Source organism: Capsella rubella, unplaced genomic scaffold, assembly GCF_000375325.1.
Source record: "Capsella rubella cultivar Monte Gargano unplaced genomic scaffold, Caprub1_0 scaffold_3, whole genome shotgun sequence".
In the NCBI taxonomy this organism is placed as follows: domain Eukaryota; kingdom Viridiplantae; phylum Streptophyta; class Magnoliopsida; order Brassicales; family Brassicaceae; genus Capsella; species Capsella rubella.
The window spans coordinates 6,225,108-6,248,125 of record NW_006238921.1 but is presented as its reverse complement, the minus strand read 5'-3'; the positions used below and the strand labels follow the sequence as shown (position 1 = coordinate 6,248,125).

General features: G+C 38.2%; 6 protein-coding genes and 1 pseudogene across 8 annotated transcripts; 2 read left to right on the top strand and 5 right to left on the bottom strand.

Moving 5' to 3' along the window:
* Window positions 1-876: 876 nt before the first annotated feature.
* Window positions 877-3,700, bottom strand: LOC17891328 (surfeit locus protein 1). Its single transcript, XM_006297978.2, has 6 exons — window positions 3,381-3,700; window positions 3,185-3,285; window positions 2,397-2,635; window positions 1,759-1,933; window positions 1,248-1,531; window positions 877-1,144 (listed from the first exon to the last, which is right to left on the bottom strand). Exons 1-6 carry the CDS (start codon window positions 3,556-3,558, stop codon window positions 1,075-1,077), a joined length of 1,047 nt encoding a protein of 348 aa, XP_006298040.1. The 5' UTR covers window positions 3,559-3,700; the 3' UTR covers window positions 877-1,074.
* Window positions 3,701-3,865: 165 nt separating this feature from the next.
* Window positions 3,866-8,681, bottom strand: LOC17892470. 2 transcript variants are annotated; one of them, XM_023785440.1, is made up of 11 exons: window positions 8,471-8,681; window positions 7,824-8,146; window positions 7,667-7,744; window positions 7,050-7,582; window positions 6,232-6,840; window positions 5,987-6,141; window positions 5,435-5,625; window positions 5,197-5,330; window positions 4,528-4,859; window positions 4,326-4,429; window positions 3,866-4,195 (listed from the first exon to the last, which is right to left on the bottom strand). In XM_023785440.1, exons 2-11 carry the CDS (start codon window positions 8,116-8,118, stop codon window positions 4,125-4,127), a joined length of 2,502 nt encoding a protein of 833 aa, XP_023641208.1. In that variant the 5' UTR covers window positions 8,119-8,146; window positions 8,471-8,681; the 3' UTR covers window positions 3,866-4,124. The 2 variants fall into 2 exon arrangements, with proteins under 2 accessions (XP_023641208.1, XP_006296984.1); XM_006296922.2 differs by having other exon boundaries at window positions 7,824-8,120.
* Window positions 8,682-10,115: 1,434 nt separating this feature from the next.
* LOC17892936 lies at window positions 10,116-10,803 on the bottom strand. The gene is made up of 2 exons (XM_006298635.2): window positions 10,476-10,803; window positions 10,116-10,373 (listed from the first exon to the last, which is right to left on the bottom strand). Exons 1-2 carry the CDS (start codon window positions 10,773-10,775, stop codon window positions 10,212-10,214), a joined length of 462 nt encoding a protein of 153 aa, XP_006298697.2. The 5' UTR covers window positions 10,776-10,803; the 3' UTR covers window positions 10,116-10,211.
* A 1,273-nt stretch (window positions 10,804-12,076) lies between these two features.
* Window positions 12,077-13,523, top strand: LOC17892316 (F-box/kelch-repeat protein At3g16740). Its single transcript, XM_006299542.2, has one exon. It carries the CDS (start codon window positions 12,200-12,202, stop codon window positions 13,394-13,396), a length of 1,197 nt encoding a protein of 398 aa, XP_006299604.1. The 5' UTR covers window positions 12,077-12,199; the 3' UTR covers window positions 13,397-13,523.
* Window positions 13,524-14,031: 508 nt separating this feature from the next.
* On the top strand, window positions 14,032-15,217 carry LOC17890752 (annotated as a pseudogene).
* A 233-nt stretch (window positions 15,218-15,450) lies between these two features.
* On the bottom strand, window positions 15,451-18,394 carry LOC17891293 (TPR repeat-containing thioredoxin TDX). The gene is made up of 10 exons (XM_006297850.2): window positions 18,176-18,394; window positions 18,021-18,054; window positions 17,702-17,839; window positions 17,529-17,616; window positions 17,361-17,441; window positions 17,205-17,269; window positions 16,904-17,044; window positions 16,696-16,809; window positions 16,468-16,498; window positions 15,451-15,943 (listed from the first exon to the last, which is right to left on the bottom strand). Exons 1-10 carry the CDS (start codon window positions 18,286-18,288, stop codon window positions 15,609-15,611), a joined length of 1,140 nt encoding a protein of 379 aa, XP_006297912.1. The 5' UTR covers window positions 18,289-18,394; the 3' UTR covers window positions 15,451-15,608.
* Window positions 18,395-18,660: 266 nt separating this feature from the next.
* On the bottom strand, window positions 18,661-22,723 carry LOC17892279 (DExH-box ATP-dependent RNA helicase DExH12). 2 transcript variants are annotated; one of them, XM_006299042.2, is made up of 8 exons: window positions 22,520-22,723; window positions 21,728-22,046; window positions 21,298-21,654; window positions 21,163-21,196; window positions 20,851-20,941; window positions 19,478-20,736; window positions 19,151-19,354; window positions 18,661-19,068 (listed from the first exon to the last, which is right to left on the bottom strand). In XM_006299042.2, the coding sequence occupies exons 1-8, from the start codon at window positions 22,560-22,562 to the stop codon at window positions 18,970-18,972; spliced, it is 2,406 nt and encodes an 801-aa protein (XP_006299104.2). In that variant the 5' UTR covers window positions 22,563-22,723; the 3' UTR covers window positions 18,661-18,969. The 2 variants fall into 2 exon arrangements, with proteins under 2 accessions (XP_006299104.2, XP_023642137.1); XM_023786369.1 differs by having other exon boundaries at window positions 21,728-22,087; window positions 22,520-22,552.
* Window positions 22,724-23,018: the final 295 nt, after the last annotated feature.

Here is a 23,018-nt window from a genome sequence, read left to right as displayed (position 1 = left end):
AACATTAAGAATGATTTCAATCAACTCAAAATCTTGGTACCACCACAAGTTTTGATGATGACCCTATCGTAGTACACAAATAGAGTGGATGCCGACAGAAGATATGCATATACCTGATTTCTGGAGAAAAAAAACTCTCGATCGTACACTCCACATGCTCGACGATCGTCTTCAAGAAATCTCTCGTAAGTTTGTCGCGAAAATTCGTTCATGAAAAGTCGATTTGAAGTCTCTTTTCTACACCTTCTAAGAATGGATGAATATGCCGCCATTGGGATTGGATTAGACGAGAAACAAGAGCGATGAAGAGATATTAATTTGGAGAGTAATGAAGTTTCTAGTTTAAATTTTGAAATATATATATATAGATACAAGGGATGAGAAGACTACCTTTTTAGTTTCTCATTGATTATGGAGTGGAGTCTTGTTTTCAAAACCTTAAACCATAATGTTGTGTACACTTTCTATAACTTTTTGAAGATTTTTTCAAGCGTATGTAAAATGTACAATCATCCTATTTATTTGGTTGGTTCTACAGTTGTATCTACTACAAAATAAAGAAAAAGTCATATTTAAAGTCAATATTTTATGGACTTTTTAGAGAAATGTTGTGTCATTCTAGACTTCTAGTAAATATCAATGGTAAAGAGTTAATTTAGTTATTTTTGGCTAAATATGTGTCAAACTGATTAAATTTCACCTTTTAGAATTCTATTTTTTTTAAGTTTTTGGTACGAGTTAACCAGTATCACTTCGCACATACATTGCTTTTATATTTCTTTTCTTGCTTGGTGTTGGCAACATTTACAGTGGTTGATTTTTTTTTTTTGTCTATGTAGTTTCGGGTAAGATACTACTTTAAGGTTTACCTTGATATAAATGAATTAAGTGATTAAAAGAATAAGAAAACTACAAATTTTTGTCAAGTTATCACAACATTTAGGTATTTCAATATTTCATTGTGCCCTTTTTTATTATGAAAGTTTAAACCTAAACCCATTATCAACTGCCATTATTACTTCTGCAGACGAGTGATATAAAAAAAACAAGATATGATTTGATCAGAAAGATAGTTTATCTTCGAGCAGACTTTGGCTTGAGTCTCTTGTAAGCCATGAAAGTGACAGCCGCAGAGAGAGAATACCTGTTCAGCAATAGACAGAAACAAACACAGTGTCACTCATTTACCATAGCAGTAAAGACCAGACAATGCCAAGAACACCTCATGTGTCTGTATTGAGTTTTACCATGTTATTGAGTAGTTGAGATGGTCCTGAGGCATGACTTTACTACGGATCAAGGTGTTGATATCCTTAGGAACAGGATATGGTCTACTCCGATCTATCTCTTCATGGACGTCCTCTACATAGATTGTGTTTTCAGGAAGGCCAACGGCTTGAGCCATTGCAGGAACATCTACATAAAACCACTGCCCAGTACTTGGATCATTGGAGGGAACAAATATGCTCGGGTTCTCCCCTCCCCTAATCACACCAACGACTTCTACAGGCTTAACCACAGGTACTTGTGGCTGCAAGATTTCAATTTCACAAGTCACAACATATGAAAGAAATTTGATAAAGACAAACAAAATAAAATCTTTGCAAAAAGCTAAATCCAATCTGTCTCTGCAAAGATACAATCTTTCTATTCCAATGCATCCAAAAGATGACAGTTCAAGCTAAAACGAATATGTGAGAATTCGGAGTTATAATAAATGAAAGAAGTTTTTGAACAAGAGGGTATAACAAGACCAACCTCTGTAATCATTGGACTCTTAGACCAATATTTCCACCAGGAATTTTGTTCATCCGAGATTGATTTAGCTTTTGTTGACTGGTTTGTAATGAAGTCAGCATCTGTGGATTCAGGCAACTTCTCTCTCCAACTTCGAGGAACCCAGCCGCGATTCACCAGAATAGGTGACTGCATGCTAGAAGACAAAGGAAAATAACAAGCCAACTTCACTAAACAGTTAACAGATAGAGCTAAAAACCGGCAGCCAAAAACTACGACAAAGCAAGACCAACCAAGGCGTAAGTGACACTGCAGCATAACATTCAAGAAGAATAATATCTAATTAATTCTCAATCTCTTTACTAGTTAGATGATGTCTAACAGTTATTAACCAAATCATTTTAGTATCTATCTCCTCTTATCAGAATCTCCAAAATAATGTGGTTAGTGTAAGACAATCATGGACAAGTGTGTAGAGAGTATAATGGAATTAGAGAACCCAATGGCCTATAATATCCTGAGAAAGAGCTTCAATAATTTCACTGCCATAACTGAAATCATGAGGAAAAGACCTAATTTTTAATCTATGCGGCTGACAAAAAGTCAGAAAAGGGTAATATAAAGATTTAAAAGCAAGGAGAAAGGATCATTACCCTCACCTATCCAGGTCACCAGGGATCGGCATAAGAGGTGTGATGACATAAAATCCATTTTCAGTAATTCCTGATATGGACCTAGACCGTGGACCCAAATAAATAGACCTTTGCTCGTCAAATACACCCTTGCAACTAACCCGTCTAAATTCTAATGCATCCAGATTCTTTTCAGGAGGGTGTTCTGTATTTAGCTTCATTGGTTCCATATTCAACCGTTTCTGTTGGTACTCCAGTGTTTTGAACTGCGTTAAACAGGAGTGAATTAAGCTTTAGGGTCTACTCAGCCGAAGGCACCAAATAATGGTAAATTATCAGCTTCAGCAACTATTTGGACAAGCAAAAAAAGAAAAGACACCAAGCAACGGAATCAAGAAAAAATTTGTAACCAAGAAATGGGCATGGTAGCCAGTACTGAGCATGGATTCACAATCCAATACAGATCACTTATATGAAAGAATTACAAACATTTGAACATCGATGTGATATACGAATTCTCACTGGATATCAGACACTTTAATTAACTTAAGTGGTCTAAATGGCGACGCACATAACTTCATTGCCTCAGCCTAGCTAAGTGGTGACCCATATCACAGATCACGAATCTAGAATCTAGTTACTCTAACTCCTGTACTGATCACAAAACCACAAGAGCTGGTGTTAAGCACACTATATAGATTCCAACTAAAAGACTAAGACAAACTATAACTCAGCTAGAGATATGCAAGGAGAAGAAAAAGACGATGAAACAAAATGTTAAAGGACTTCATTGATTTCGAAATAACTACACCGACCTTTTCATCTCTTCTGACGATCTGCCATGACCCGAGGCCGAAGGTAATCGCTCCAGGCAAGAACAACAGCAATTGTGACAACTTGGACCCTCGTTTCTTCTCTGAAACAAAAAGCGCTTAAATTTTTCACAAATTGATTCTTACTATCCCCAGATTTCAAGCTCAAGCATCGGAATACATAGCACGAGTGACATACCTTGCGGTGGAGCAGAAGAACTCGATTGGCTTCCAAGCGCAGCTGAGTTAGAGGAGGAAGAATCGGCCACGGCGGAGAAGTGTCGTGCCCAGAGATGTTTGGGAGAGGCAGAGATACTGGAGCACCATTGGCTCTGAGCGTTTGATCTCGTAAGGATTTTAGACAACGATGTCGTCATCTTCGTCTCTTCAAGATTTTGATCCCGGAGGTAAAGGGTTTTTGCCTTCACGACGACGACTTGGGTCACTGCGAAAATGGCTTCAGATTTTGCCGAGCTGCGTTCCCCTGCAATTTGGTGTACCTAAGTTCCGGTGCTCCTGATGACTCTAGACCATACTTGTGGATCATATACTTTATTTTTGTAACCTTACAAGATAATTAGGATTTTGTTAACAAAAGTTTTGCTTAATCCTAGGTTTTGATGATCTTATTTTTGAAGTACATAGTAACAGAGATAAATTTGATACCAATGAATGTCTTGTCTCTCTTTCAGAATCAATCAATTACCAAAAAAAAAAGAGTAAGAAGCCAAAGAACGCACAAATATAATGATGGTTCAAATAAATAGGAAGAACACAAGTGAGGTTTACAACATAATTATCTTCAAACCTTGAAACATCGAAATCAAAATCAATTTTCAACACACAATCTTTGGATGAGCCTCAAGATGTAACTGCTCTGTGTTTGATGACTCTTTCTGGCTCTCTAAGATAAGGCAAAAGTGGCATTGGGTGGGTAAGAAGACTACAAAATCCCAGAGGAAATGCTTGAAGTTGCGTTTATCTTCAGAGACTGCTCTGGAATATATCTACGACCTGTCACACAAAAGAGCCCGTTGGTACTTACACTCATTAAACAAGAGCATCTAACACTTTATGATTAGGATTCACCCCAAAACATATTGAAGACTCGAAGCAGCACAAGTCTTTCTAGTCATTTGCTTACCTTTCTCCTTGGCGTGGATCTGGAGAGTATCAAGCGTGATTATGCCATCAGTCAAAGGGAGTAGCTCTAGCTTGATCGTAGCTGTAGATTTTGAAGGAACGCATCTGATGCATTTTGAAAGTAAAAACCCGTTATCAATTTATGATGGTAAAAGATGTAAAACCATACCAAGAATAAAGCTCATTGGATATTAGATGTTTACCCCAAGGGAACTCGACTTTGTAGCCAGAGATGTGTGCAACCTAAGCCGCTCTTCGGAACTACATCTGAAGGATTGGAAGATTCACCATTTGTGTTCTCTGTTCTTGTCTCCAGTGAAATTGGGGGTAACGATTGATGTTTACGCATCGTTGAATTGCGTTTCTCGCTTTGTACCCGCTCTGTGAACTCAGAGAATCCTAGGAATGGACTTAGAGGGGACGTCGGCGTGGAGTTTAGGGAAACTACAGATGGAGGTGATGTAAAGGATGCAGGAGCGAGAACGGTCAAAGACAGATCTTCTGATGTCAAATTCGATGCCTGAAGAGTTAAAATCTGCAACCAGTAGAGAAAAAGTATGAGGTACAAAAATAAAGACGCCATTTAGGATATAAATTGGGTGGTCTTTACAGATGGCCAGTGGTTGATTTAATTTGAAAATTAGGACCACGTTGGTCTTTGAAACGATTGCAAAGTTTCTTATTTAAACATACAAAGCCAGCCTTAACTAAGAAAGGCACAAGTACTAGCCAGGATTAAGTGACAATATCTACTTAAAGCTCAAGTAATTTTGGGTAAAGACTAAAGTTACTTCAGCTGCGAACGCCTTCCATTAGTTTGGGCATTGTTGCATTTAACTTCTAGTTCTAGAGATAGTCAGAGAAAGAATTACCTGAACGGGTAGTTGAGAGGCTCTCCCATGAGGACCACAAGGTTCTCCTGACATTTCAGACGCAACAGAGATCATCAGGTCCCTTGAAACTCGTGGTCTCCATTTTGTCCGTTGTTTAAAAAATAGCCTTGATTCTGAATCCAATTTTAAACAGAAAAAAACATTAAGGAACCAGCTATACATCTGAACAGAAGAAAGACCAAAAACAAGGCTATAAACCATGTAACTACGAATCTACCTGTGTAGTTGCACCGACATGACACCATAACTGCATACTGATCACCACTTAAACTGCTTCCTTTTCTTTCAAAATTTACAGTTGGAAGAGATAAACTCGATGTTTTGAGTTCTTTTCTTGCAGCAGAGGGCTTCAGATTACTTCCAACAGAAAAAGCAGGCTTCACGATGAATGAGTGCTCCTCACCTTTCCTGAAAGATCGCAAGAAAAACTAAGGGTGGGTAAATGCACTCTTTATTGTTCCTGAAAGCTGAAAGGGGCAGGTTTTAGCTCCTACTGACTATACTCGTTGAGGCTAGTTTCTCTCAGAAACTCAGCTAGATCTGATAACTAGTTAGTCTAAGTCACTACCTGAGATTACCTAATACTAAAACTTACTTTTGTCTATCATTGAAGACTTCTGAAACTTTCTAGCCATTCAAACGACCCAAAAAAGGATACGTAAAGCAAAATGCTAATATCTAAATCCATCAATTATATCAAGAAGAGTGATGGGGGGAATTTTCAATACAATGGAAAAAATTCTGAGGAACTTTAGGAAAATAGGCTAACCTTAGTGTTAAATTCGGTAAACTGTGCTCATTTCCAGCTTCAATACATGCAATTGGTACTGATGAAGGGGAAGCATTTTTTCCAGCCTCTTCAAAAACAATTGTTATGGCGTCTATGTATATTACAATATCTGGAGCGTGGATAGGAGCCACATTCTGCCAGTAAAAAAAGGGCAAATTAAGACGCAACTCAGACAATAACTGACCACAGTAAAACCAAAGTTTAACAGCAATGCAGAGACACACCTTTATCTGAACGCAGAGAAGATCATCTGTATTGCAGTCAGCTGCAAAAGAATTTATCTCGATAGGTTGGATGATCTCGAGTTTCCTCCTCCACCTTCTACCCGGAATGCAGATACCTTCGAGTCCACAACGAACAGAGAACCTATCCCCCTCCAACGGGACACCCCGGAAAGATAAAAGCTCTTCAGTTCCAGCCTTCTGACTGTTTCGTAACGTTTGACCAGAGTAACTGTCCCAATCTTCAATATCAAATGATGGTTTCGAGCTTTGTGTTTTCATGGGTCCAGATACTGGTGCGGTGTTTGGAGGAAGAGCAGACATGGAGTAGCTTCTAAAATGGCCGAATGAGAAGAGTTGGGAGCCTGAGGTAGACGAAATTGCTGGCTTGTGTGCAGTGCTGCTGATACTTGGGCTAGGGCTTAAAGGAGGTGGTAGAGAGCGGGGTTGTTGAGAAATAGTGTTATCCAACGGTATCAACCACTTTAAGAGATTCCCATATGGATCTTTATCATTCTCAGAAGTTTGGTCCTTGTCCTGATGCTTCTCAAACTGCAGTATCTCTATGATGGGTTCTTTGGGACAGTCGACAATATAAACTTGTAAAGAGACCTGCATCCTTCCAAACAAAAGTGTTGTCTGAGAATCAGTAGGTCCATTAACTCGGTTATAAGAAGTTCAGGATATATGAACGAGTAGTGAGGTAAATTTAAATAAATCAGACAATGCATTACACAAGAAGAGGAATGCACTGGTTCATATAATATCATTTCAAACACACAACTAGCAAAACAGAAAGCAACAAATATACCATCACATACCACTATATCTCCATTGGGTAAGGCACAGCATTTTGCCTTACTTCTAGCTACACCTCCAGATACATTAGGATCGAAGTCTCCTCTATCTACAAAAGCACTAACACAAGGTCTACTTTTCCTCTTTTCATCCATCTCTGTATCTGCGACGAGAGAGCTTTTCTTTGACCAAAGTGGCTCACCAGACTCTGCAATCCTAACAAAGAAATGAGACTTCTGAAACCTGGAAAGCAAGTCTTCTGTTCGTCTCTTATGATCTTCCATCCTCAAGATTGATTCACCATCAGATAAATCCTTTTGTGAATCCAAACTATCTTTACCAGGGCTGTCACCATTCTGAGTTGCAAACTGAGCATCAGGACTCATTTCTCCATCCCCTGATGGTGTACTTGCCTCATCAGACATGTCTCCATTTTGTTTTTCAGAGGCCTTTCTCTGTCCAGTTCTGCTCATTACCTCAGCAACCTTAAAAGGGGTAATGATCTCTGTGTCTCCTTTACTCTCAGATAAGCATGCAAGGATTTGAATCTGCTCCCCTAAAGTAGAAAAATGTTTTTGATTGTTCAGTAGCTAGTCTTAGTTTAAATGCAAATGACGAGATGATGTGAGAAACAGCATACCAGGGAAAACAAAGGAACGATCCAGGGAACGTAATGAATGAATATCAACAGACTCAGACCAGTTGTCCGGGATTTCCTCTGTAATAAGACATCACAAAATCAGGATAATTAGAAATTGAAAACTCAAGATATTGAAGTAAAGAGAGTAAGTTTATACTATAAGGAATAGCGATCCATCCTTCTTCCTCAGAAACATCTGAGAATCTCTCTATACAAGAGGCACCAGACTTTGCATTTGACTCTCCACTACCATCATCGTCTCTAGATCCATCAGCAACACGATCAAGATCTTCAACTGATGGATATTGCGGGAAAGGCTCTTCTGCTATTAGACCTTCCAAAGTTGCTCCCGACTTGGTTGTTTCAGGCTGAGGTTGTGGCGGCGTAGCTGGTGGCTCGCTCACCGGCGGCCGATGAGTAGCAGAAGAAGCAGATCGAAGCAAGAAATTCATTCCTCAAAACCCAAAAAAAAAAAAAAAACTGCATCACAGAAAAATCAAAATTTAGTCAATTTTTTTAAAAAACAGAATTGAGTTTTATCACAATCCCATTAATCCAATCTCTCTCTCTCTCTCCAATAATAAAGTTTACAGATTTACCAACAATCCCAACTTTATCGCATCTAAATCACTTAAGACTGGATCCAAACTCAGACAAGGGGGGAAAACGAAATCGATAACGCAGGCGATCCAGATCACACTCGAATGAGTCAGAATTGAGCAGATTTAGCAACGGGACACGCAGTAAAGAAGTAAAGAAGACGAAACGAGCTACTTAGGTGATTATTCTTGGAGCGGTGGTTACCTGATGGGATCTGCAAATGGGTTGCTAAGAGGTTAGGTAGGAGTTGGTCTCTGCCAAAATGTGTAGGAAGCGCGGTAAAAGAGATAAAAAGCTTCGAATGTGGTGGGATAGAAGAAGAGCAAATAGGTGCGGGAGAGGTCCGGCGATGCAGTCGTTCACAAGCTTGTTATTCCTCAAAACATTTTGGGTCTTCTGTCACCCAAAGAAAACATATTGCTAATTTTTGTAATTTCATTCTTTATCTCATGTTAACTCAAATCAAAAAAAAAAAAAAACAAAAAAACAGAACCTAAATCAATTTTATAAAATAGAAAATATTCTTTATATGATTTAATATTTACAAATTTTGCTATAAAATTACGATTAAAAAATTATAATTATATTTTTGACTCTTTTTTATTTATAATTAGACTCTATGATGTAAAATCTCAATATATTATTTATCAAATGTTACAAATTTAAGGATACTAACATGTTATTTTGCATATCCTTTTTTTTTTATTTTAAGTGATTGACTTGCATTTTTTAGGTAGAAGATAACGTTAAGAAAATAGTGATTTAGATGGTTGTTTTTCTTTTAAAAGTTTAGTGTGGCACTAGATTTGAAAATTTGAGATATGTGACCATGTCATAATCCATGTTAAAAGTTCTAATTTAGAGCAACAAAAAAAATATATTAATCATGTTTTATTGCATTTCCTTTCTTTAGACAAAACATTAGAGTTCGAAAAATAAACCTTGGTGACCAAAAAAAAGAAAGAAAAAAAATAACCTTTTTATGCTACATTGTATATTTGTATGTGAAGCACTCCAAAAAGTTTTCCATTAATTTTAGGTTTGAAAGCGAGAAAATAAAAGATATTCAATTGGAAGCTTGGAACAAAATAGCTTTATGCCACCACAAGTGAATTCTACGCTTGTCTCTGAAAGATTGGTATATGCCTTTGTTTTCTTAAAAAATTTTTTACCACAAAGTACCTTTTTAACACTCTTGTACTCTGAATCAAATCATAAGTGCTTCACATTCATTAGCAACTGGTAAACAAGTAGAGAATCCTTTAGTGTATACTGTGTAGTGTGTATTTTTTTGTCATCGATACTGTGTAGGGTGTATACGCGAACGCGACTACTACAAAGATATGTACATATAGTGAATTTATTAAGTTAACCACAGTGCCTAACTAAACTACCACATAATTCAAGTATAGAAAAAGGGAACAGCCGAAAGGGAGTTATTCTTGTAAGCCCAATAAAGGAGAAAACAAACAAGCCCATTAGTGATCACGAAACGAACAACTAGGGTTTTCTACATGTGGCCGTCAGTATATAAACTAAACCCAGCTCCACTTAAACTTAACTTAGGAATCTGAAAGTTTAGTCAGTGTATATGATTCAATGAATTTTAGGTGTTTGATTCGTGTTTCTTGTGTTGATTAAGGCAGCACGTCACTGATGCGCTTGAAAAAGTGGTGCTTTCGGTCCTTTTAGTTGCCAAAACTGAGAAATCTTTTATGTTTTCAGGAGCACTAATGCTTTCGTTTGCCCTTCCCCTTGGGCTTATGAACTCAGTAGCTCCTACATTGCTTCTTCCTCTTTCGCTATTGTATTTTTGCGTCTTCTTTCATATATCATAGGAATATAAAAAAAAACGAAGCTTTATCATATATAATAATATACTGGTACAAAGCTCAAAAACTAAGTTGGAAGCACTTGAAAAAAACCCAATTCAGATTTTTATATCCTAGCGTTTCTTGAAATAAGGACCCATTAGCAGATCTAACATGTCCTCTGCTGTTGAATCTCTGGTTCCTCCTTGAGATGATGTTGATTCATTCGCAACTAACATGGATTCAGACCTTTCATCCTCCTTGCTTGTCTGGACTTCTTGATTACTTTGGACATACTGCCATTAATGGTGTAAATGGGAAACGAAGATGAATAGTGAATTAAGTAAATTCACTAATCATTAATTCGTTAAAAAAAACTGTGGAACTAACTAAATTACCTCGTGAGCAAAGCTTAATAAGTCATCAACTGTGAGATCTTCGTTTCCTGGACCAGTCATCACTGATTGAATTATCTCTGGACCATTATTGTTACCACGATTAGCTTCATCTCCAATCTTCCTACGGACTCGTTTAGGTTCCTCAGAATTGAGATTTAAATCTTTTTCTTTGGGTTTCACGTTTCTTCTCGGTCTCTTCTCCGCCTTTGGTTTAGGAGCTTCTGATTCTGTTACGTTGCGTGCAGCTGCTGCTTCACCGGTGGACGCGCCACCGAGCATCCACGGTGGTAACCGCCTCATATTCTCTCCGTGTGTGAAATTTTTAGGATACTTGATCTTAATTGGTAAATTCAAAAGTTTAATAATTAGAGGATACAACCCTTATACACTGGATCCGTAATGGGATAATTTAAGGCCTTATTGTTTCCTTAAAAGTTAAAACTATTTCCCGAAGGTATTCTCATACCCAAACTCACGTACTCTGAATTTTACCACTCAAACCAGTTTTCAATTCAAATAACCCACCTGAACCACTTCAAATTTTATCGATTTCAACCTCGACGTTAACAATATCCCTGCCCATCTTGAAGATTTGGACAATTAAGCTTAAGCTTCTGTAAAAACCAAGAGAAATTAAGCTTAAGCTTAAGCTTATTTGTCCAAATCTTTAAGATGGGCAGAGATAATGTTAACGTCGAGGTTGAAATCGACAAAATTTGATATAGTTCATGTTGGTTATTTGAATTGAAAGCTGGTTTGGGTTGTAAAATTCAGAGTACGCGAGTTTGGGTATGAAAATACCTTCGAGAAATAGTTTGGGTTGATTTTCCCATTTTTCCCCATGAGCATATTTAAAATTTCAAATAGTTTCAAAATATTATAAATAAAAGGTTCAAATATATAAAACTTTTAGAATTTAAAATATTGAAATATTTTTTTGAAGACATATATGTAATTTTGGAGACATAATTTTTATTGATAAAATATATTATATATCAAAATATGTAAATTTTAGATAATTCACGGGTAGTTTGTTAAAATCACAATTATAATGATAAAGCGAGTTATTAATAATGCTTTTAACGAAATGAATTCTGTTACGGGTTGGACTTTCAAAAAATATATTGTAAATATATAATTTTTACGTATATTCCTACTTTTACTACAAAAATGGTCAAAATGAATAATTTATCGACAAATATTATTTTATGCTGTTAAATTTTCACCGTGTTTTTAATTGTATCAAAACTCAGTATATGATTATTTACTTGTTTTTTCCTTTATTATTTTATTTAAACTTATTATATAAATATATGATTTACCATAATCGACTGCACTATAACAAAATTAAAATGTAACATATTCTAATCCGTTAAAAATTATATATATATAATTATTTCCTTTGTGCGCGGGTCCGAACCTAGTTAAAATGTTAAAAGCTACTCCATAAAAGCTTAATTCTCTAGGGTTGGAGATGCTCTAACTACGAAAATAAAAACAATTTTTAAGCCGAGACATTAACCGTCCTCGGGCCATGACCTTAAAGCCCATATAATAAAATTCAACTCACCAATGTACTTTACTACTGTACTTTGGTCGGAACTCGGAAGGGGAAGATATATCTGAATAGTCAAAAATAAAAGATAGATCTGGAAGCTTTGCCAACAAAAAGAAGAGACAGATCCGGAAGAAATCGGAGGAAAAGGATAAGGGTTTGGGCAACGATGTTATCCAATCTTCCAAGGGATTTGGCAGAGGAGGTGCTCTTTAGGCTTCCGGTGACATCTCTGAGGGGAGTGCGATTTACATGCAAAAAGTGGAGGCGTTTATCCATAAATCGGAGCTTTACAATGAAGCACGTCGGTAAAGCAAAAGCAGCAGCAAAGAATTATCACAGGAAGGAGTTTCAGGTGGTCATGATGATCCAATATAGGGTTTGTTTATTCAGTGTCAATCTCCTCAACCCATCTATAGACCGTATAGGTCAACTTGTTAGCCTAGACGATGCAGATCGTGTAGAGATATCTAAGATCTTTCACTGTGACGGTTTACTGTTATGCATCACCAAAGATAGATCTAGTCTTGTTGTTTGGAACCCTTATACGGCGCAAACCAGGTGGATCAAACCCATGAATTCTTACCACAAGTTTTATGACCGGTACGCTCTGGGATACGAGAAGAAGGACAAGTACTCGCTTCGTAGCTACAAAGTCTTGCGATTTCTAGATAATTACGACTCCAGGGCTAATGTGAAGCTTCGTGAGTTTGAAATTTACGATTTAAATTCTGCTTCATGGAAGGCTGTTGATGTCAATCCGGACTGGGATATAGAGTATCATCAGCGTGGTGTGTCTCTCATGGGCAACACTTACTGGTTTGCTCAAGAGAAGCGTCCACCTGTAGGAATGCGAGGACCTATATCGGCCATCCCTGATTTCTTACTATGTTTTAATTTTACAACTGAGAAATTTGGACCTCGTCTGCGTCTGCCTTTTCACGCTATTTATGGAGATACTGTGACTCTATCTAGTGTCAGAGAAGAGCATCTTGCGGTTCTTTTTCAACAATGTGGTGCACCTGCATCTACCGTGAAAATATGGATTAGTAGCAAGATTGAGCCCGATGCGGTCTCTTGGAACAAGTTGTTCTTAAAGTTTGATATGAAACCACACACCGGTTTGGGTTCTCAGTTTCTGGTTACAGGTGGGAGTTTCTTCGTCGACGAAAAGAAGAAGGTCGCAGTGATTCTTGATAAAGACAGAGGCAAATCTTTTCCCACTCGCAACATAGCTTATATCATTGGAAAGAAAGGATACTTCAAAAAAGTGGATCTTGGCGAGTCTACAGAGGCACGTTGTTGGCCACTTGTGTGCTCGTATGTGCCAAGCTCAGTGCAAATCAAGCAAGCTGCACCACCCTAATCTATCAACTTGTATTTCTCGTGTTTTGTATCTCGACAATGGTTGGTTTCTCAATATGGCCTCTGTTTTCTTTACTCTGTTCATCTTTCAGTTTTAGTTAACGGATATCGTATCCAAATACCCAAGTGATCAAAGTCTACATTATATTTTAGCATTGCTAATTAGTTGAAATTGAAAACAATGGGGCTATTTCTATGTTATTTAAAATCTTCTTTTGAAAACACGAAATTTGATACTATTATACTACTAAAATTAAGTAAAAGCTACTGCATAATGCATAAGCAAATGTGTTAATCTTCTGGTCGTTAACGAAAAATTTGCCTTTCATTGTGGTTCTCGAGTCTTGACCAAAAAGGCTACTGGATTATGTTCTTACTTTGAGACTTTATCACAATAAATATATAAATCTAAGATCAATGACACCACCACAAATACTCTTTTCTGATCTTAAAATAGGTAACTGCTAGCTAGTGTTTACTCGTTCTCCTTTATCTTCGCAAACTGTTTCACTCCGGTGGAATAGGATGAGATCATGAAGTGCCTATTATGTGATCATGAGGAAAAAAAACCCTTCTCATATATCCGGAAGAAATCAGAACAAGACCTAAAGGGTTTCTTGAAACACAAGGACCACGATGATATCCAATCTTCCAAGGGATTTGGCGGAGGAGGTGCTCTCTAGGCTTCCGGTGACATCACTGAGAGGAGTGCGATCTACATGCAAAACCGGAGCTTTACAATGAAGCACGTCGGTAAAGCAAAAGCAGCAGCAAAGAATTATCACAGAGAGCAGTTTCAGGTGGTCATGATGATTCAGTATAGGGTTTGTTTATTTAGCGTCAATCTCTACACGCCATCTATAGAGCGTATAGGTAACCTTATTGGCCTAGAGGATGCTGATCGTGTAGAGATATCTAAAATCTTTCACTGCGACGGTTTACTGTTATGCGTCACCAAAGATAGATCTAGTCTTGTTGTTTGGAACCCTTGTTCGGGGCAAACCAGGTGGATCAAACCCATGAATTCTTACCACAAATTGTTTGACCGGTACGCTCTAGGATACGAGAAGAATGACAAGTACTCGCTTGGTAAGTCTTGAGATTTCTAGATGATTACGACTACACTATAAAAGTGAAGCTTCGTGAATTTGAAATTTACGATTTAAACTCTGATTCTTGGAAGGTTGTTGATGTCAATCCGGACTGGGATATAGAGTATCATCAGCGTGGTGTGTCTCTTATGGGCAACACTTACTGGTTTGCTCAAGAGAAGATTCCAACTTCAGCACAAGGAGAAGTGGGAGGAGATATATCAGATATCCCTGATTTCTTACTATGTTTTGATTTTACAATGGAGAGATTTGGACCGCGTCTTCCTCTGCCTTTTCATGCTTTTTATGGAGATGCTGTGACTGTATCTAGTGTTAGAGAAGAGCATCTTGCGGTTCTATTTCAACAATATGGTGCACCTGCATTTACCGTGAAGATATGGATTAGTAGCAAGATTGAGCCCCATGCTGTGTCGTGGAACAAGTTGTTCCTATCGGTTGATATGAAAGAACTCACCGGATTTCACTTTCTGTTTAAAGGTGGGAGTTTCTTTGTCGACGAAAAGAAGAAGGTCGCCGTGGTTCATGATAAAGACAGAGGTAGATGTCGAGGTAAATCTCGCCGCCTCACACGCAACATAGCTTACGTCATTGGAAAGAAAGGATACTTCAAACAAGTGGATCTTGGCGAGTCTATTGACGAAGGTTGTTGGCCACTTGTGTGTTCTTATGTTCCAAGCTCAGTGCAAATCGAGCAAGCTGCACCACCCTAATCTGTCAACTTGTATTTCTCGTTTATTTCCTTTTAGTTTAGTTTGTGCTTTGTATCTCGACAATTGTTGGTTTCTCGACATGGCCTCTGCTTTATTTACTATGTTCACCCTGTTATATTTAATGGATATCGTATCAAAAATTCAAAATACCCAAGTGATCGAAGTGATCAAGTCTATATATTTTCCTTCTTTAGCATTGCTAAGTCAAGTTGAAAACAGTGGGGTCTTATCTCTGCTATTTTAACTCTTGTATTTATTTGACTGATCTGATCGGTCATGTAAACAATTACAAATCCTTTAAAACTTCTAAGAAAATTTTAAATGGGACACTAATTGTGTTGCAAAGATATAGTACGAGCCAGAGAAGGGTAATGAGAGAAGAGAGAAACCATTACTTAGAAGAAGAGTGCTGTGTAATCTTCTGCTCGAGCGAACCCTTATCAGCTCCCACAACTTTGTCCACCTCTTTGCCATCCCTGATGAAGCAAAAGGTCGGGACGCTGCTAATGTTCCAAGAGGCAGCCACGTCGTTGGCCTCGTCTATGTCAACTTTCAAGAAAACGACTCTCGGGTGCTGTGTGGCCAGGTTTGAGTACAGTGGAGACATATAGCGGCACGGTCCACACCATGTGGCTGTGAAGTAAAGGATGAGCAGACGTGATGCCTTCTTTGCGGCCTTTGTCTTTGCTTCTAGTTCGCTTGTTGAGTGGATGCTGATCACATGTCCTGTATCATCAGGGAGAAAAGATGGTCATTTCCTTTTTGACATGCAAATTTCATTTTAAGTTTTATAAAAGCTGTAAAATGAAGCTTTGTGAGAATAATTGGGGTCTAAAATACATGCAAGATGCTTTTCTCACTGTAGAGTCGCATACTTGTGATCAGCATATAAAATCCTGAGGAAATAGAAATAGAACGCTACGGATGCGTCAATACACCATGAGTTTCCACTAAACTATCCCCTAAAGTAGTTTTAGTTGGGAGGTTATGGTTCTGATCAGGATTTGCAAAATTTCTCAGGTAAGTGATGCGCGTAAAGCTGTAAGGCGGGATAAGCAAGCTGGTTAGCGGCCTTATCAACTAGATTAGTGGCTAATAAGAGCTCATTGAGTTTTGAATCTTATTGAGTGCAGACAATTCATTTGGACAAGACTCACAGATAATTGTTCCGACACATACGTAGTTCTTCGCAGCAATATCATGAAGTAGAGACTAGAGAACCTTTAATAGAAATATAAAAAATTGTTTACCATCTTTTAGTGCAGCCTGAGCTTCTCGCTCCTGCATTTATAGGATTCAAGAGGAAGGAGAAGTAAATCAATGAGCGTGAGATGTTTGATAATTCCAAGAGAGGTTATATTGTTACTCTCACAGGGAAAAAAAATAACCAGGCCTATGTGCTTTATGTTAAGAATTTAAATTACATAAAAAGATGGTATGCAACAACATTAACATTCATGGGTAAAGTTTGGTCTGACCTGAGCTTCTTGCTGTTGTCGTCTCTCGCGCTCAGCCCTTTGGAGCTCCGTTTCTTTCCTCAGACGTTGATATTTCCTTCGGTGTTCTTCGATTCTCTTTGCATTAGGTTCAACCTGTGAAGTACACATAACCAGCTTAGATTCGGTATTGTAAAAAATCAAGGAGCATACTGTTGGTAAAGTCATATCAAGAGGTTCCCGCAATTACCTTCTTAAGCACCATCCCTATCTCCTCATCGTAATCTAAATTTGATGCTAGATGTAGATCAGCTGCAGCCTCTTCCCATTGGCCTAACATGGCCCTAGCAATACCTCGTGACTTGTACCCCTTAGCTGAATCAGGGTTGAACTAAACCCCAGAATAAACTAGGTTAGCTTGTTTATGGAAAAAAAACCATTGGGATATAAAATTACTTTCACAAGCTATGCAACTATCGAGACATAAACTTGCTTTACCAATCCATTTTCTGCAGAAACAAAACAGGTTTTATGTCAAGAGAAATGATCACCTGTAAAGCCCTGTTGGCATCGCGAATTGCAGCATTTGGCTTCTTAGCTTTTAGAAACACACTAGCTGCAGGATCACAATTAAAAATATTCAGAATGATCACCCACATTCAGCAGAAAAGCGAAAGAGAGAGAGAGAACTAGTAAAAGATTGTTACCTCTAGTGGCGTAGAGAATTGCTGAAGTAGGGTTTAGCATGACGGCTTTTGTTAGATGTTCTATAGCTTCTTCAAACTTGCCTATATACCAATCAAGCATTAACGAAACCATGAAGAAATCCTATGAACTAAATAAATCAAAAAGCAATTTCAATGGTGGGCATGTACCATCTGAGATAGCCTCCATAGCTTTACTCTTCTCTAACTGAGCATCATCCCTTTTCTCATCGGTCACTTCAGCTGTAGGATCTCCCATCTAAGGAAAGAAAGTAAAATCAAACAACGTTGCATACAGACACAAGCACCAGATAATATCCAAAACAAATATATTCAAAACCTACCGGCTGAGGAGGCTCATTGTCTGGTTCAACTACATCAGAGTTGTCCAGTTCAACATCAGACTCCATAAATTCATCACCATCATCATGTTTAGGAGAGAAACTGGGTTTTGTCTCAGCCTTAACTTCATCATCTCTTTCCTGCATGGTGGTGTCATCATTTAGTTTGATAAAAAGAACCACTGTATAGATACTTCAGCCTAGAAAAGGTTTTTGGTAAAATTAATTCCACACCCAAGTAGCACAAACAAGAGTAACCTGGTAATTTCTACCAATGCTCCAAACACAAAACATGAGAGTTGCAATAAGAAAGACAACTTACAGTATTCTCAATCTTGGGAACCTGAGCTCCTAAACTGTACGAAAAGACGGTAACGAACATCGATTAGAAGAAACTCTCACAGTTACATGGAAAATTACTACAGCAGACGATTGGGACCTATGGAAAGAAAGAGAAGTAGGAGAAGATTCAATCACCTTCGAAGATACTCCTTGAAGAAAATCAGAGAAGGGTCGTGGAGAATCGAAGGATTCGATTTCAACTGTTGGACGAATCTTCTCAGCTCTGCTACCTGATTCGCATCCATCATACTCTCCCAGCAAATAGCTTGACGAGACTTGAATCCTTCAGCTCCTTGTGATGATCGTACGGTGGTTCGATGTGTCTTCGCGTATCAGCTGACTTGATTTTTTTCGTTCGGCAAACCTTTGTCACCGAAACCGAACATATTCTTTGTGGTTGTGTACCGGTTGAACCGGTTTTGTATTCACATTAACTCAACCGCGACTGAATTTAAATCCGGTTTATCTGCTTATTTGTATATTGTACCCTTTTAATTTAATGTCTTTTGCTGAATGTTATGCTGCATAACTTATGCTTAGCTAGCTAATACATATTTGCCAATGTATCAGAGTATCAGATATTCACGTTTATAGTTAGAGAAATTAACTGATTAGAGAAATAATGGGAAACAGAAGCGAACCAGTTCCATTGTATGTTATACAAATGCGAGCTTGAGTGATAAGTATATACAAGAAAAGAGTAAAGAAACAAACAAACAGTTTCCACTAATTTTCGAAAGTACAATCTGTTTTGCTCATAAGTGCCATTAGGACAAAAATCTGGTAAACAAAGAATACACTATCCCTGGTAAAGAAAAAGAAACTCCGTGTAGCCAGAGGGAAAAAAACTTTCTAAAGCAGCCTTCATCTAACCTTTTTTTTTTCCCCTGAAAACACCAGCCTTCTTCATCTAACTGCAGATGAAAGTATTAGGTTGCAGAGCTAGAAGAGCAAATGCATTCAGACATTGATCTGCGACAATCTGTCAATGACTTCTTTTCTAAGCAATATGGAGATACGCTCATGACCTTGCATAACACACGATGAGGAAGAGAGTTAACTCAAGATAAGTACTGAATGGTGTATTTTATCTAAAGAGGTGTTGTGTACCTTTCTTTTCGTTTCTCCAAGTCCATTTGTGCTACTTCCAGCTTCAGGACTAAGATAAGACATTGCAGGCAGGAAGCTAGGAGGTATAGCTAAAGAATCAACAGAGGCACGTGTATGATGGACAGCATGTTGATGAGTTTGAGGGAATAAAAAGGCTTGGTGCATTGACGAACCATTCCCAGCTAGCAACATAATCGCCTTAGACTGGAATGGAGGAATGAAAAATATAAAGCAAATCAGTACCATATCTAACAAATACAAGAGACGTATATATGGAAGAAGAACGAATACAAGAGATGTATATATGGAAGAAGATGATTGAGTTACCTTTTCAGGAGATGTTTCATCGTAAACACAAACTGAACCGGCATAAAAGATCGTCAACACCGCAGGTGCTTTTAGGTGATCAGACAAATGCCTGTGGCTAACACCTTGCAGCCTGTAGTGGTTAGGGTTCTGGGGAAGCCTCTTGTACATGAAATTCCATGTAAGATAAGCCACAGTATTTTGCTTGTTGTCTATAACCCCAGCAGCTACTTCTGCGTTGAACTTTTCATGCAAGAAATGCTGGAGATAACTTCCGATAGGGAAGGCTTCGTACAGAAACTTCTGGTAATACTTTTTACGCTGTGTGTGACAAAAAAACATACACTTGACAGCATTTTCACTAAGAGATCTGTTAGCACGGCCCATCATCTGAAGCAGATCACAGACAGGAGCATCTGAATATGAATTTTCTCTTTCATCATAGTACTGTGTCCACATTACGACCACCAAATGCACAGTTAATGGAGTGTCCCAACACAATGAACTACTCGTCACACAAACCTGAATCCTTCCAGCTTCAAAGAGCTGCGTCACAATCTCCTGATCCTGAGTGGCCCCAATCCACTTCCCAAGATCTTTCGCATTTGCAAGGAAAGTTGATAAAGCAACAATCCTACTCTTGTTATCGTCTTGATTTGAAATATATCTCATTCTGGAGATGGTAACCTTCAACACTGGACTACCTTGGCCTCCAATTAGATGGAGTTTGTCATCGATGAAAAGACTAACCAGCTGAGCGTAGTTTCTCTGTTTCCACCTGCCGAAATGAGTATCCCACTTCTCAGGAGTACTTACGATTATCTGACCTTTCTCAAACAGCTTAAGATCCAATGCTGTCTTTCCAGTTACCTCAACAACCCGTAAACAAAGACCCTTCATGAACTTCCTCTCCCAGTTATGAAACTGCTCCTTGGCAATAGCGTCAAGCGGTGCAATATAGACAGCTCTCATCATAGCATCAGGTCCTTCTTGATAATCCCTCAAAATAGCAAACTCCGCAAACATAGTCTTCCTAATTCTCGTTTGTGCAACAACCAACACATTCTCATTCGTGTTATACATTCCAGTAAAGACCTGAGTCCGCACTGGATTGAAATGCTTAAAATCCTGAAGGTCGTAATTTGGATTCCTTAGTGTTTTCACCGAGAAGGGCTGCAAGTCTAGTAGCTCCGTCTGAGGCATATAATTTTTTGAAAGAATAAGATGCCTGAAAGGTACATGTAGTGTAATCTGCGAGCCAAGCCACCTGTCGGAAACCACTGGGACAGAATACAGACGTGGCAGCAGTTAAAAGATTGGCACAAAGATTTTCAAAGTGAGATCCTCATCAATATACTGTTCAAAAGAAAATACTCGTGATGAAGGCTTCTCACCATCCTTGTCTTCAGCATTTATCCACAACCGCTCAACATATTTATGAATTTTCTTGTCCCACTGGAAATCAGGTGTAATTATGAGCTCCACCTGCCAAACAGTCTGAGTTATAGGCTGGGATTCAGGTTTCATGGTAAATAATATAACTACGCGATGAGCAATGGAATACATCTGAAAAATTATTAAGTCTAAGAAAACAATTTCAAGATAAACAAGTGAAACCTAATATTCCTATCAATGCTCCCAAAACATGATGAATCAGTGAAGAAATCTAAACCCAAACATAACAGTTGCATTATAAAACAACTTACAATTCTCTCAGTCTTTGGAACTTGAGCTCCTAAACTGCAGGAGAAGAAAGGAACGAACAGCGACTTAAAACTCACAGCTCCATGAAATTCATAGAAAGAAAGAGAAAAAACTTGGGTGAGAGACATATCAATTACCTTCCGGGAATCTGAGAAGTATGCTTTTCAGCTTCTGCAACTGGAATATTTCCATTCATTACTTTCAAAACTAGATGACCATTACAGAGAGGCGAAGGAGGAGCATCCTCGTTGTCAGAATCGGTTGGATCATCAGCATCTTCTCCAACATAAGCATCTGCATCACCATCATCCTCCCCATTATCTTCTTCCTCTAAGTTTCCTCCGACGTTCCCACCATCATCATCTCCACTTTCATCACTGGAGTCATCGTTCGGGTCTTCTGAATCTTCTGTGTCGACCCCGCTCTCAACTTCTGGATTCCCGTCATCTGCAATGGTCCGAAATCGGTAATGGGCCAACCTAAACTCTGTAAATCTAATACCAGTAAACAATAACAGTTAGAATGTTCATTAAGACAAAAAGAAAAAAAATATGTTATTATACTTACTCATATTGAGGTGTGTACACTCTTCTCTCATAGGTACTTCTAAGTCCCTCAGCAATTGGATTTAAAACCATATGTACAATGGTATAACGCATAGGTTCCTCTTCCTCAGTCTCTTTAGTATGTACTATGCGTCCATCAGGAAAAGGTTCCCACACATGGGTGTCAAAATTATCCCAGTTGTAACACATGTATAAGCCTGCTATCATCTCGTTCAGTGGGTTGAGAGAGATAGTAGGGTTTTCGTGCAAGGTGAAGATGTTTTGGACATCTTGTTTACCAAGCCATTCCCCTATGGAGCGTTCAAGAACCTCCTCAACATCTTTTATAAGAAGTTAAAACACAAAACAAACAACCTTTTAGCTGCACATACAAACATGAAGATATCACAATCGAAATGTATTATTGAGGCCTTTCTAAAACACATCAACTATATTAATGATTCCAAAGAAACATGTTTTTTGACTCCATTACCAAAACATAAGAGAGTATGGAAATCCCTGAAACTTGGTTTAGCAAAACTCTCTACTGGTAACTGTTAAATCGCAAGCACAAAACAAGAAACATCGTAGGAATTCAAACCTAGAGAGGAAAACGATCGAGTTTCCCCCAATTTTCTAGGAAGTCGAACAGCCTATACATCAGTTATGTCATGCAAATCAACTTTTCACATTTTCTTGTTTCTTTAAACACCAATTCCAGGGAAGATTAGAAATAGTGGAACTATAATGAAAACGTAAGAACTGGAATAACCAGAAGAAACATAGATTGAAGAAGACAACGAATCTAAAGAACCTGGATACAGAAGCGAATCGTCTTGAAGATTATATGAATCCATTGAAGAGAACTTGATTTGGGGGTTATAGAAGGTTTATTTCGGCGGAAATAAATCCTGCTATATCCTCTGAATCAGTTTTCGGAAACCCTAATCACAGAATCCAGAATACAAAGTAAGCCCAGAACTCTGTTGAGTGGTTGATCACAAGAGGAAGCGATCAAACGGTGACGGAACGGAAGAAGATAGTGAGCGAATCGTCGAAACTCAGAAAACGTGAAAGACGGAAGGGGGTGATTACTTACGTGGACCAGTATTGGACTGGCTTTAAAATTAACAAGCCCATAACATTACAATTTGAAACCCATCTAAGATAACATGAGTTTATTACAAACTAGCCCCGCATTTTCAATATAATATAACATAAGTTATTACGGAATAGCCCCGCATTTTCGATATCTATAAATATACGCATTTTTTAAGTACATTTTGTACTAAATTCTAGTTTAGGTTATAACA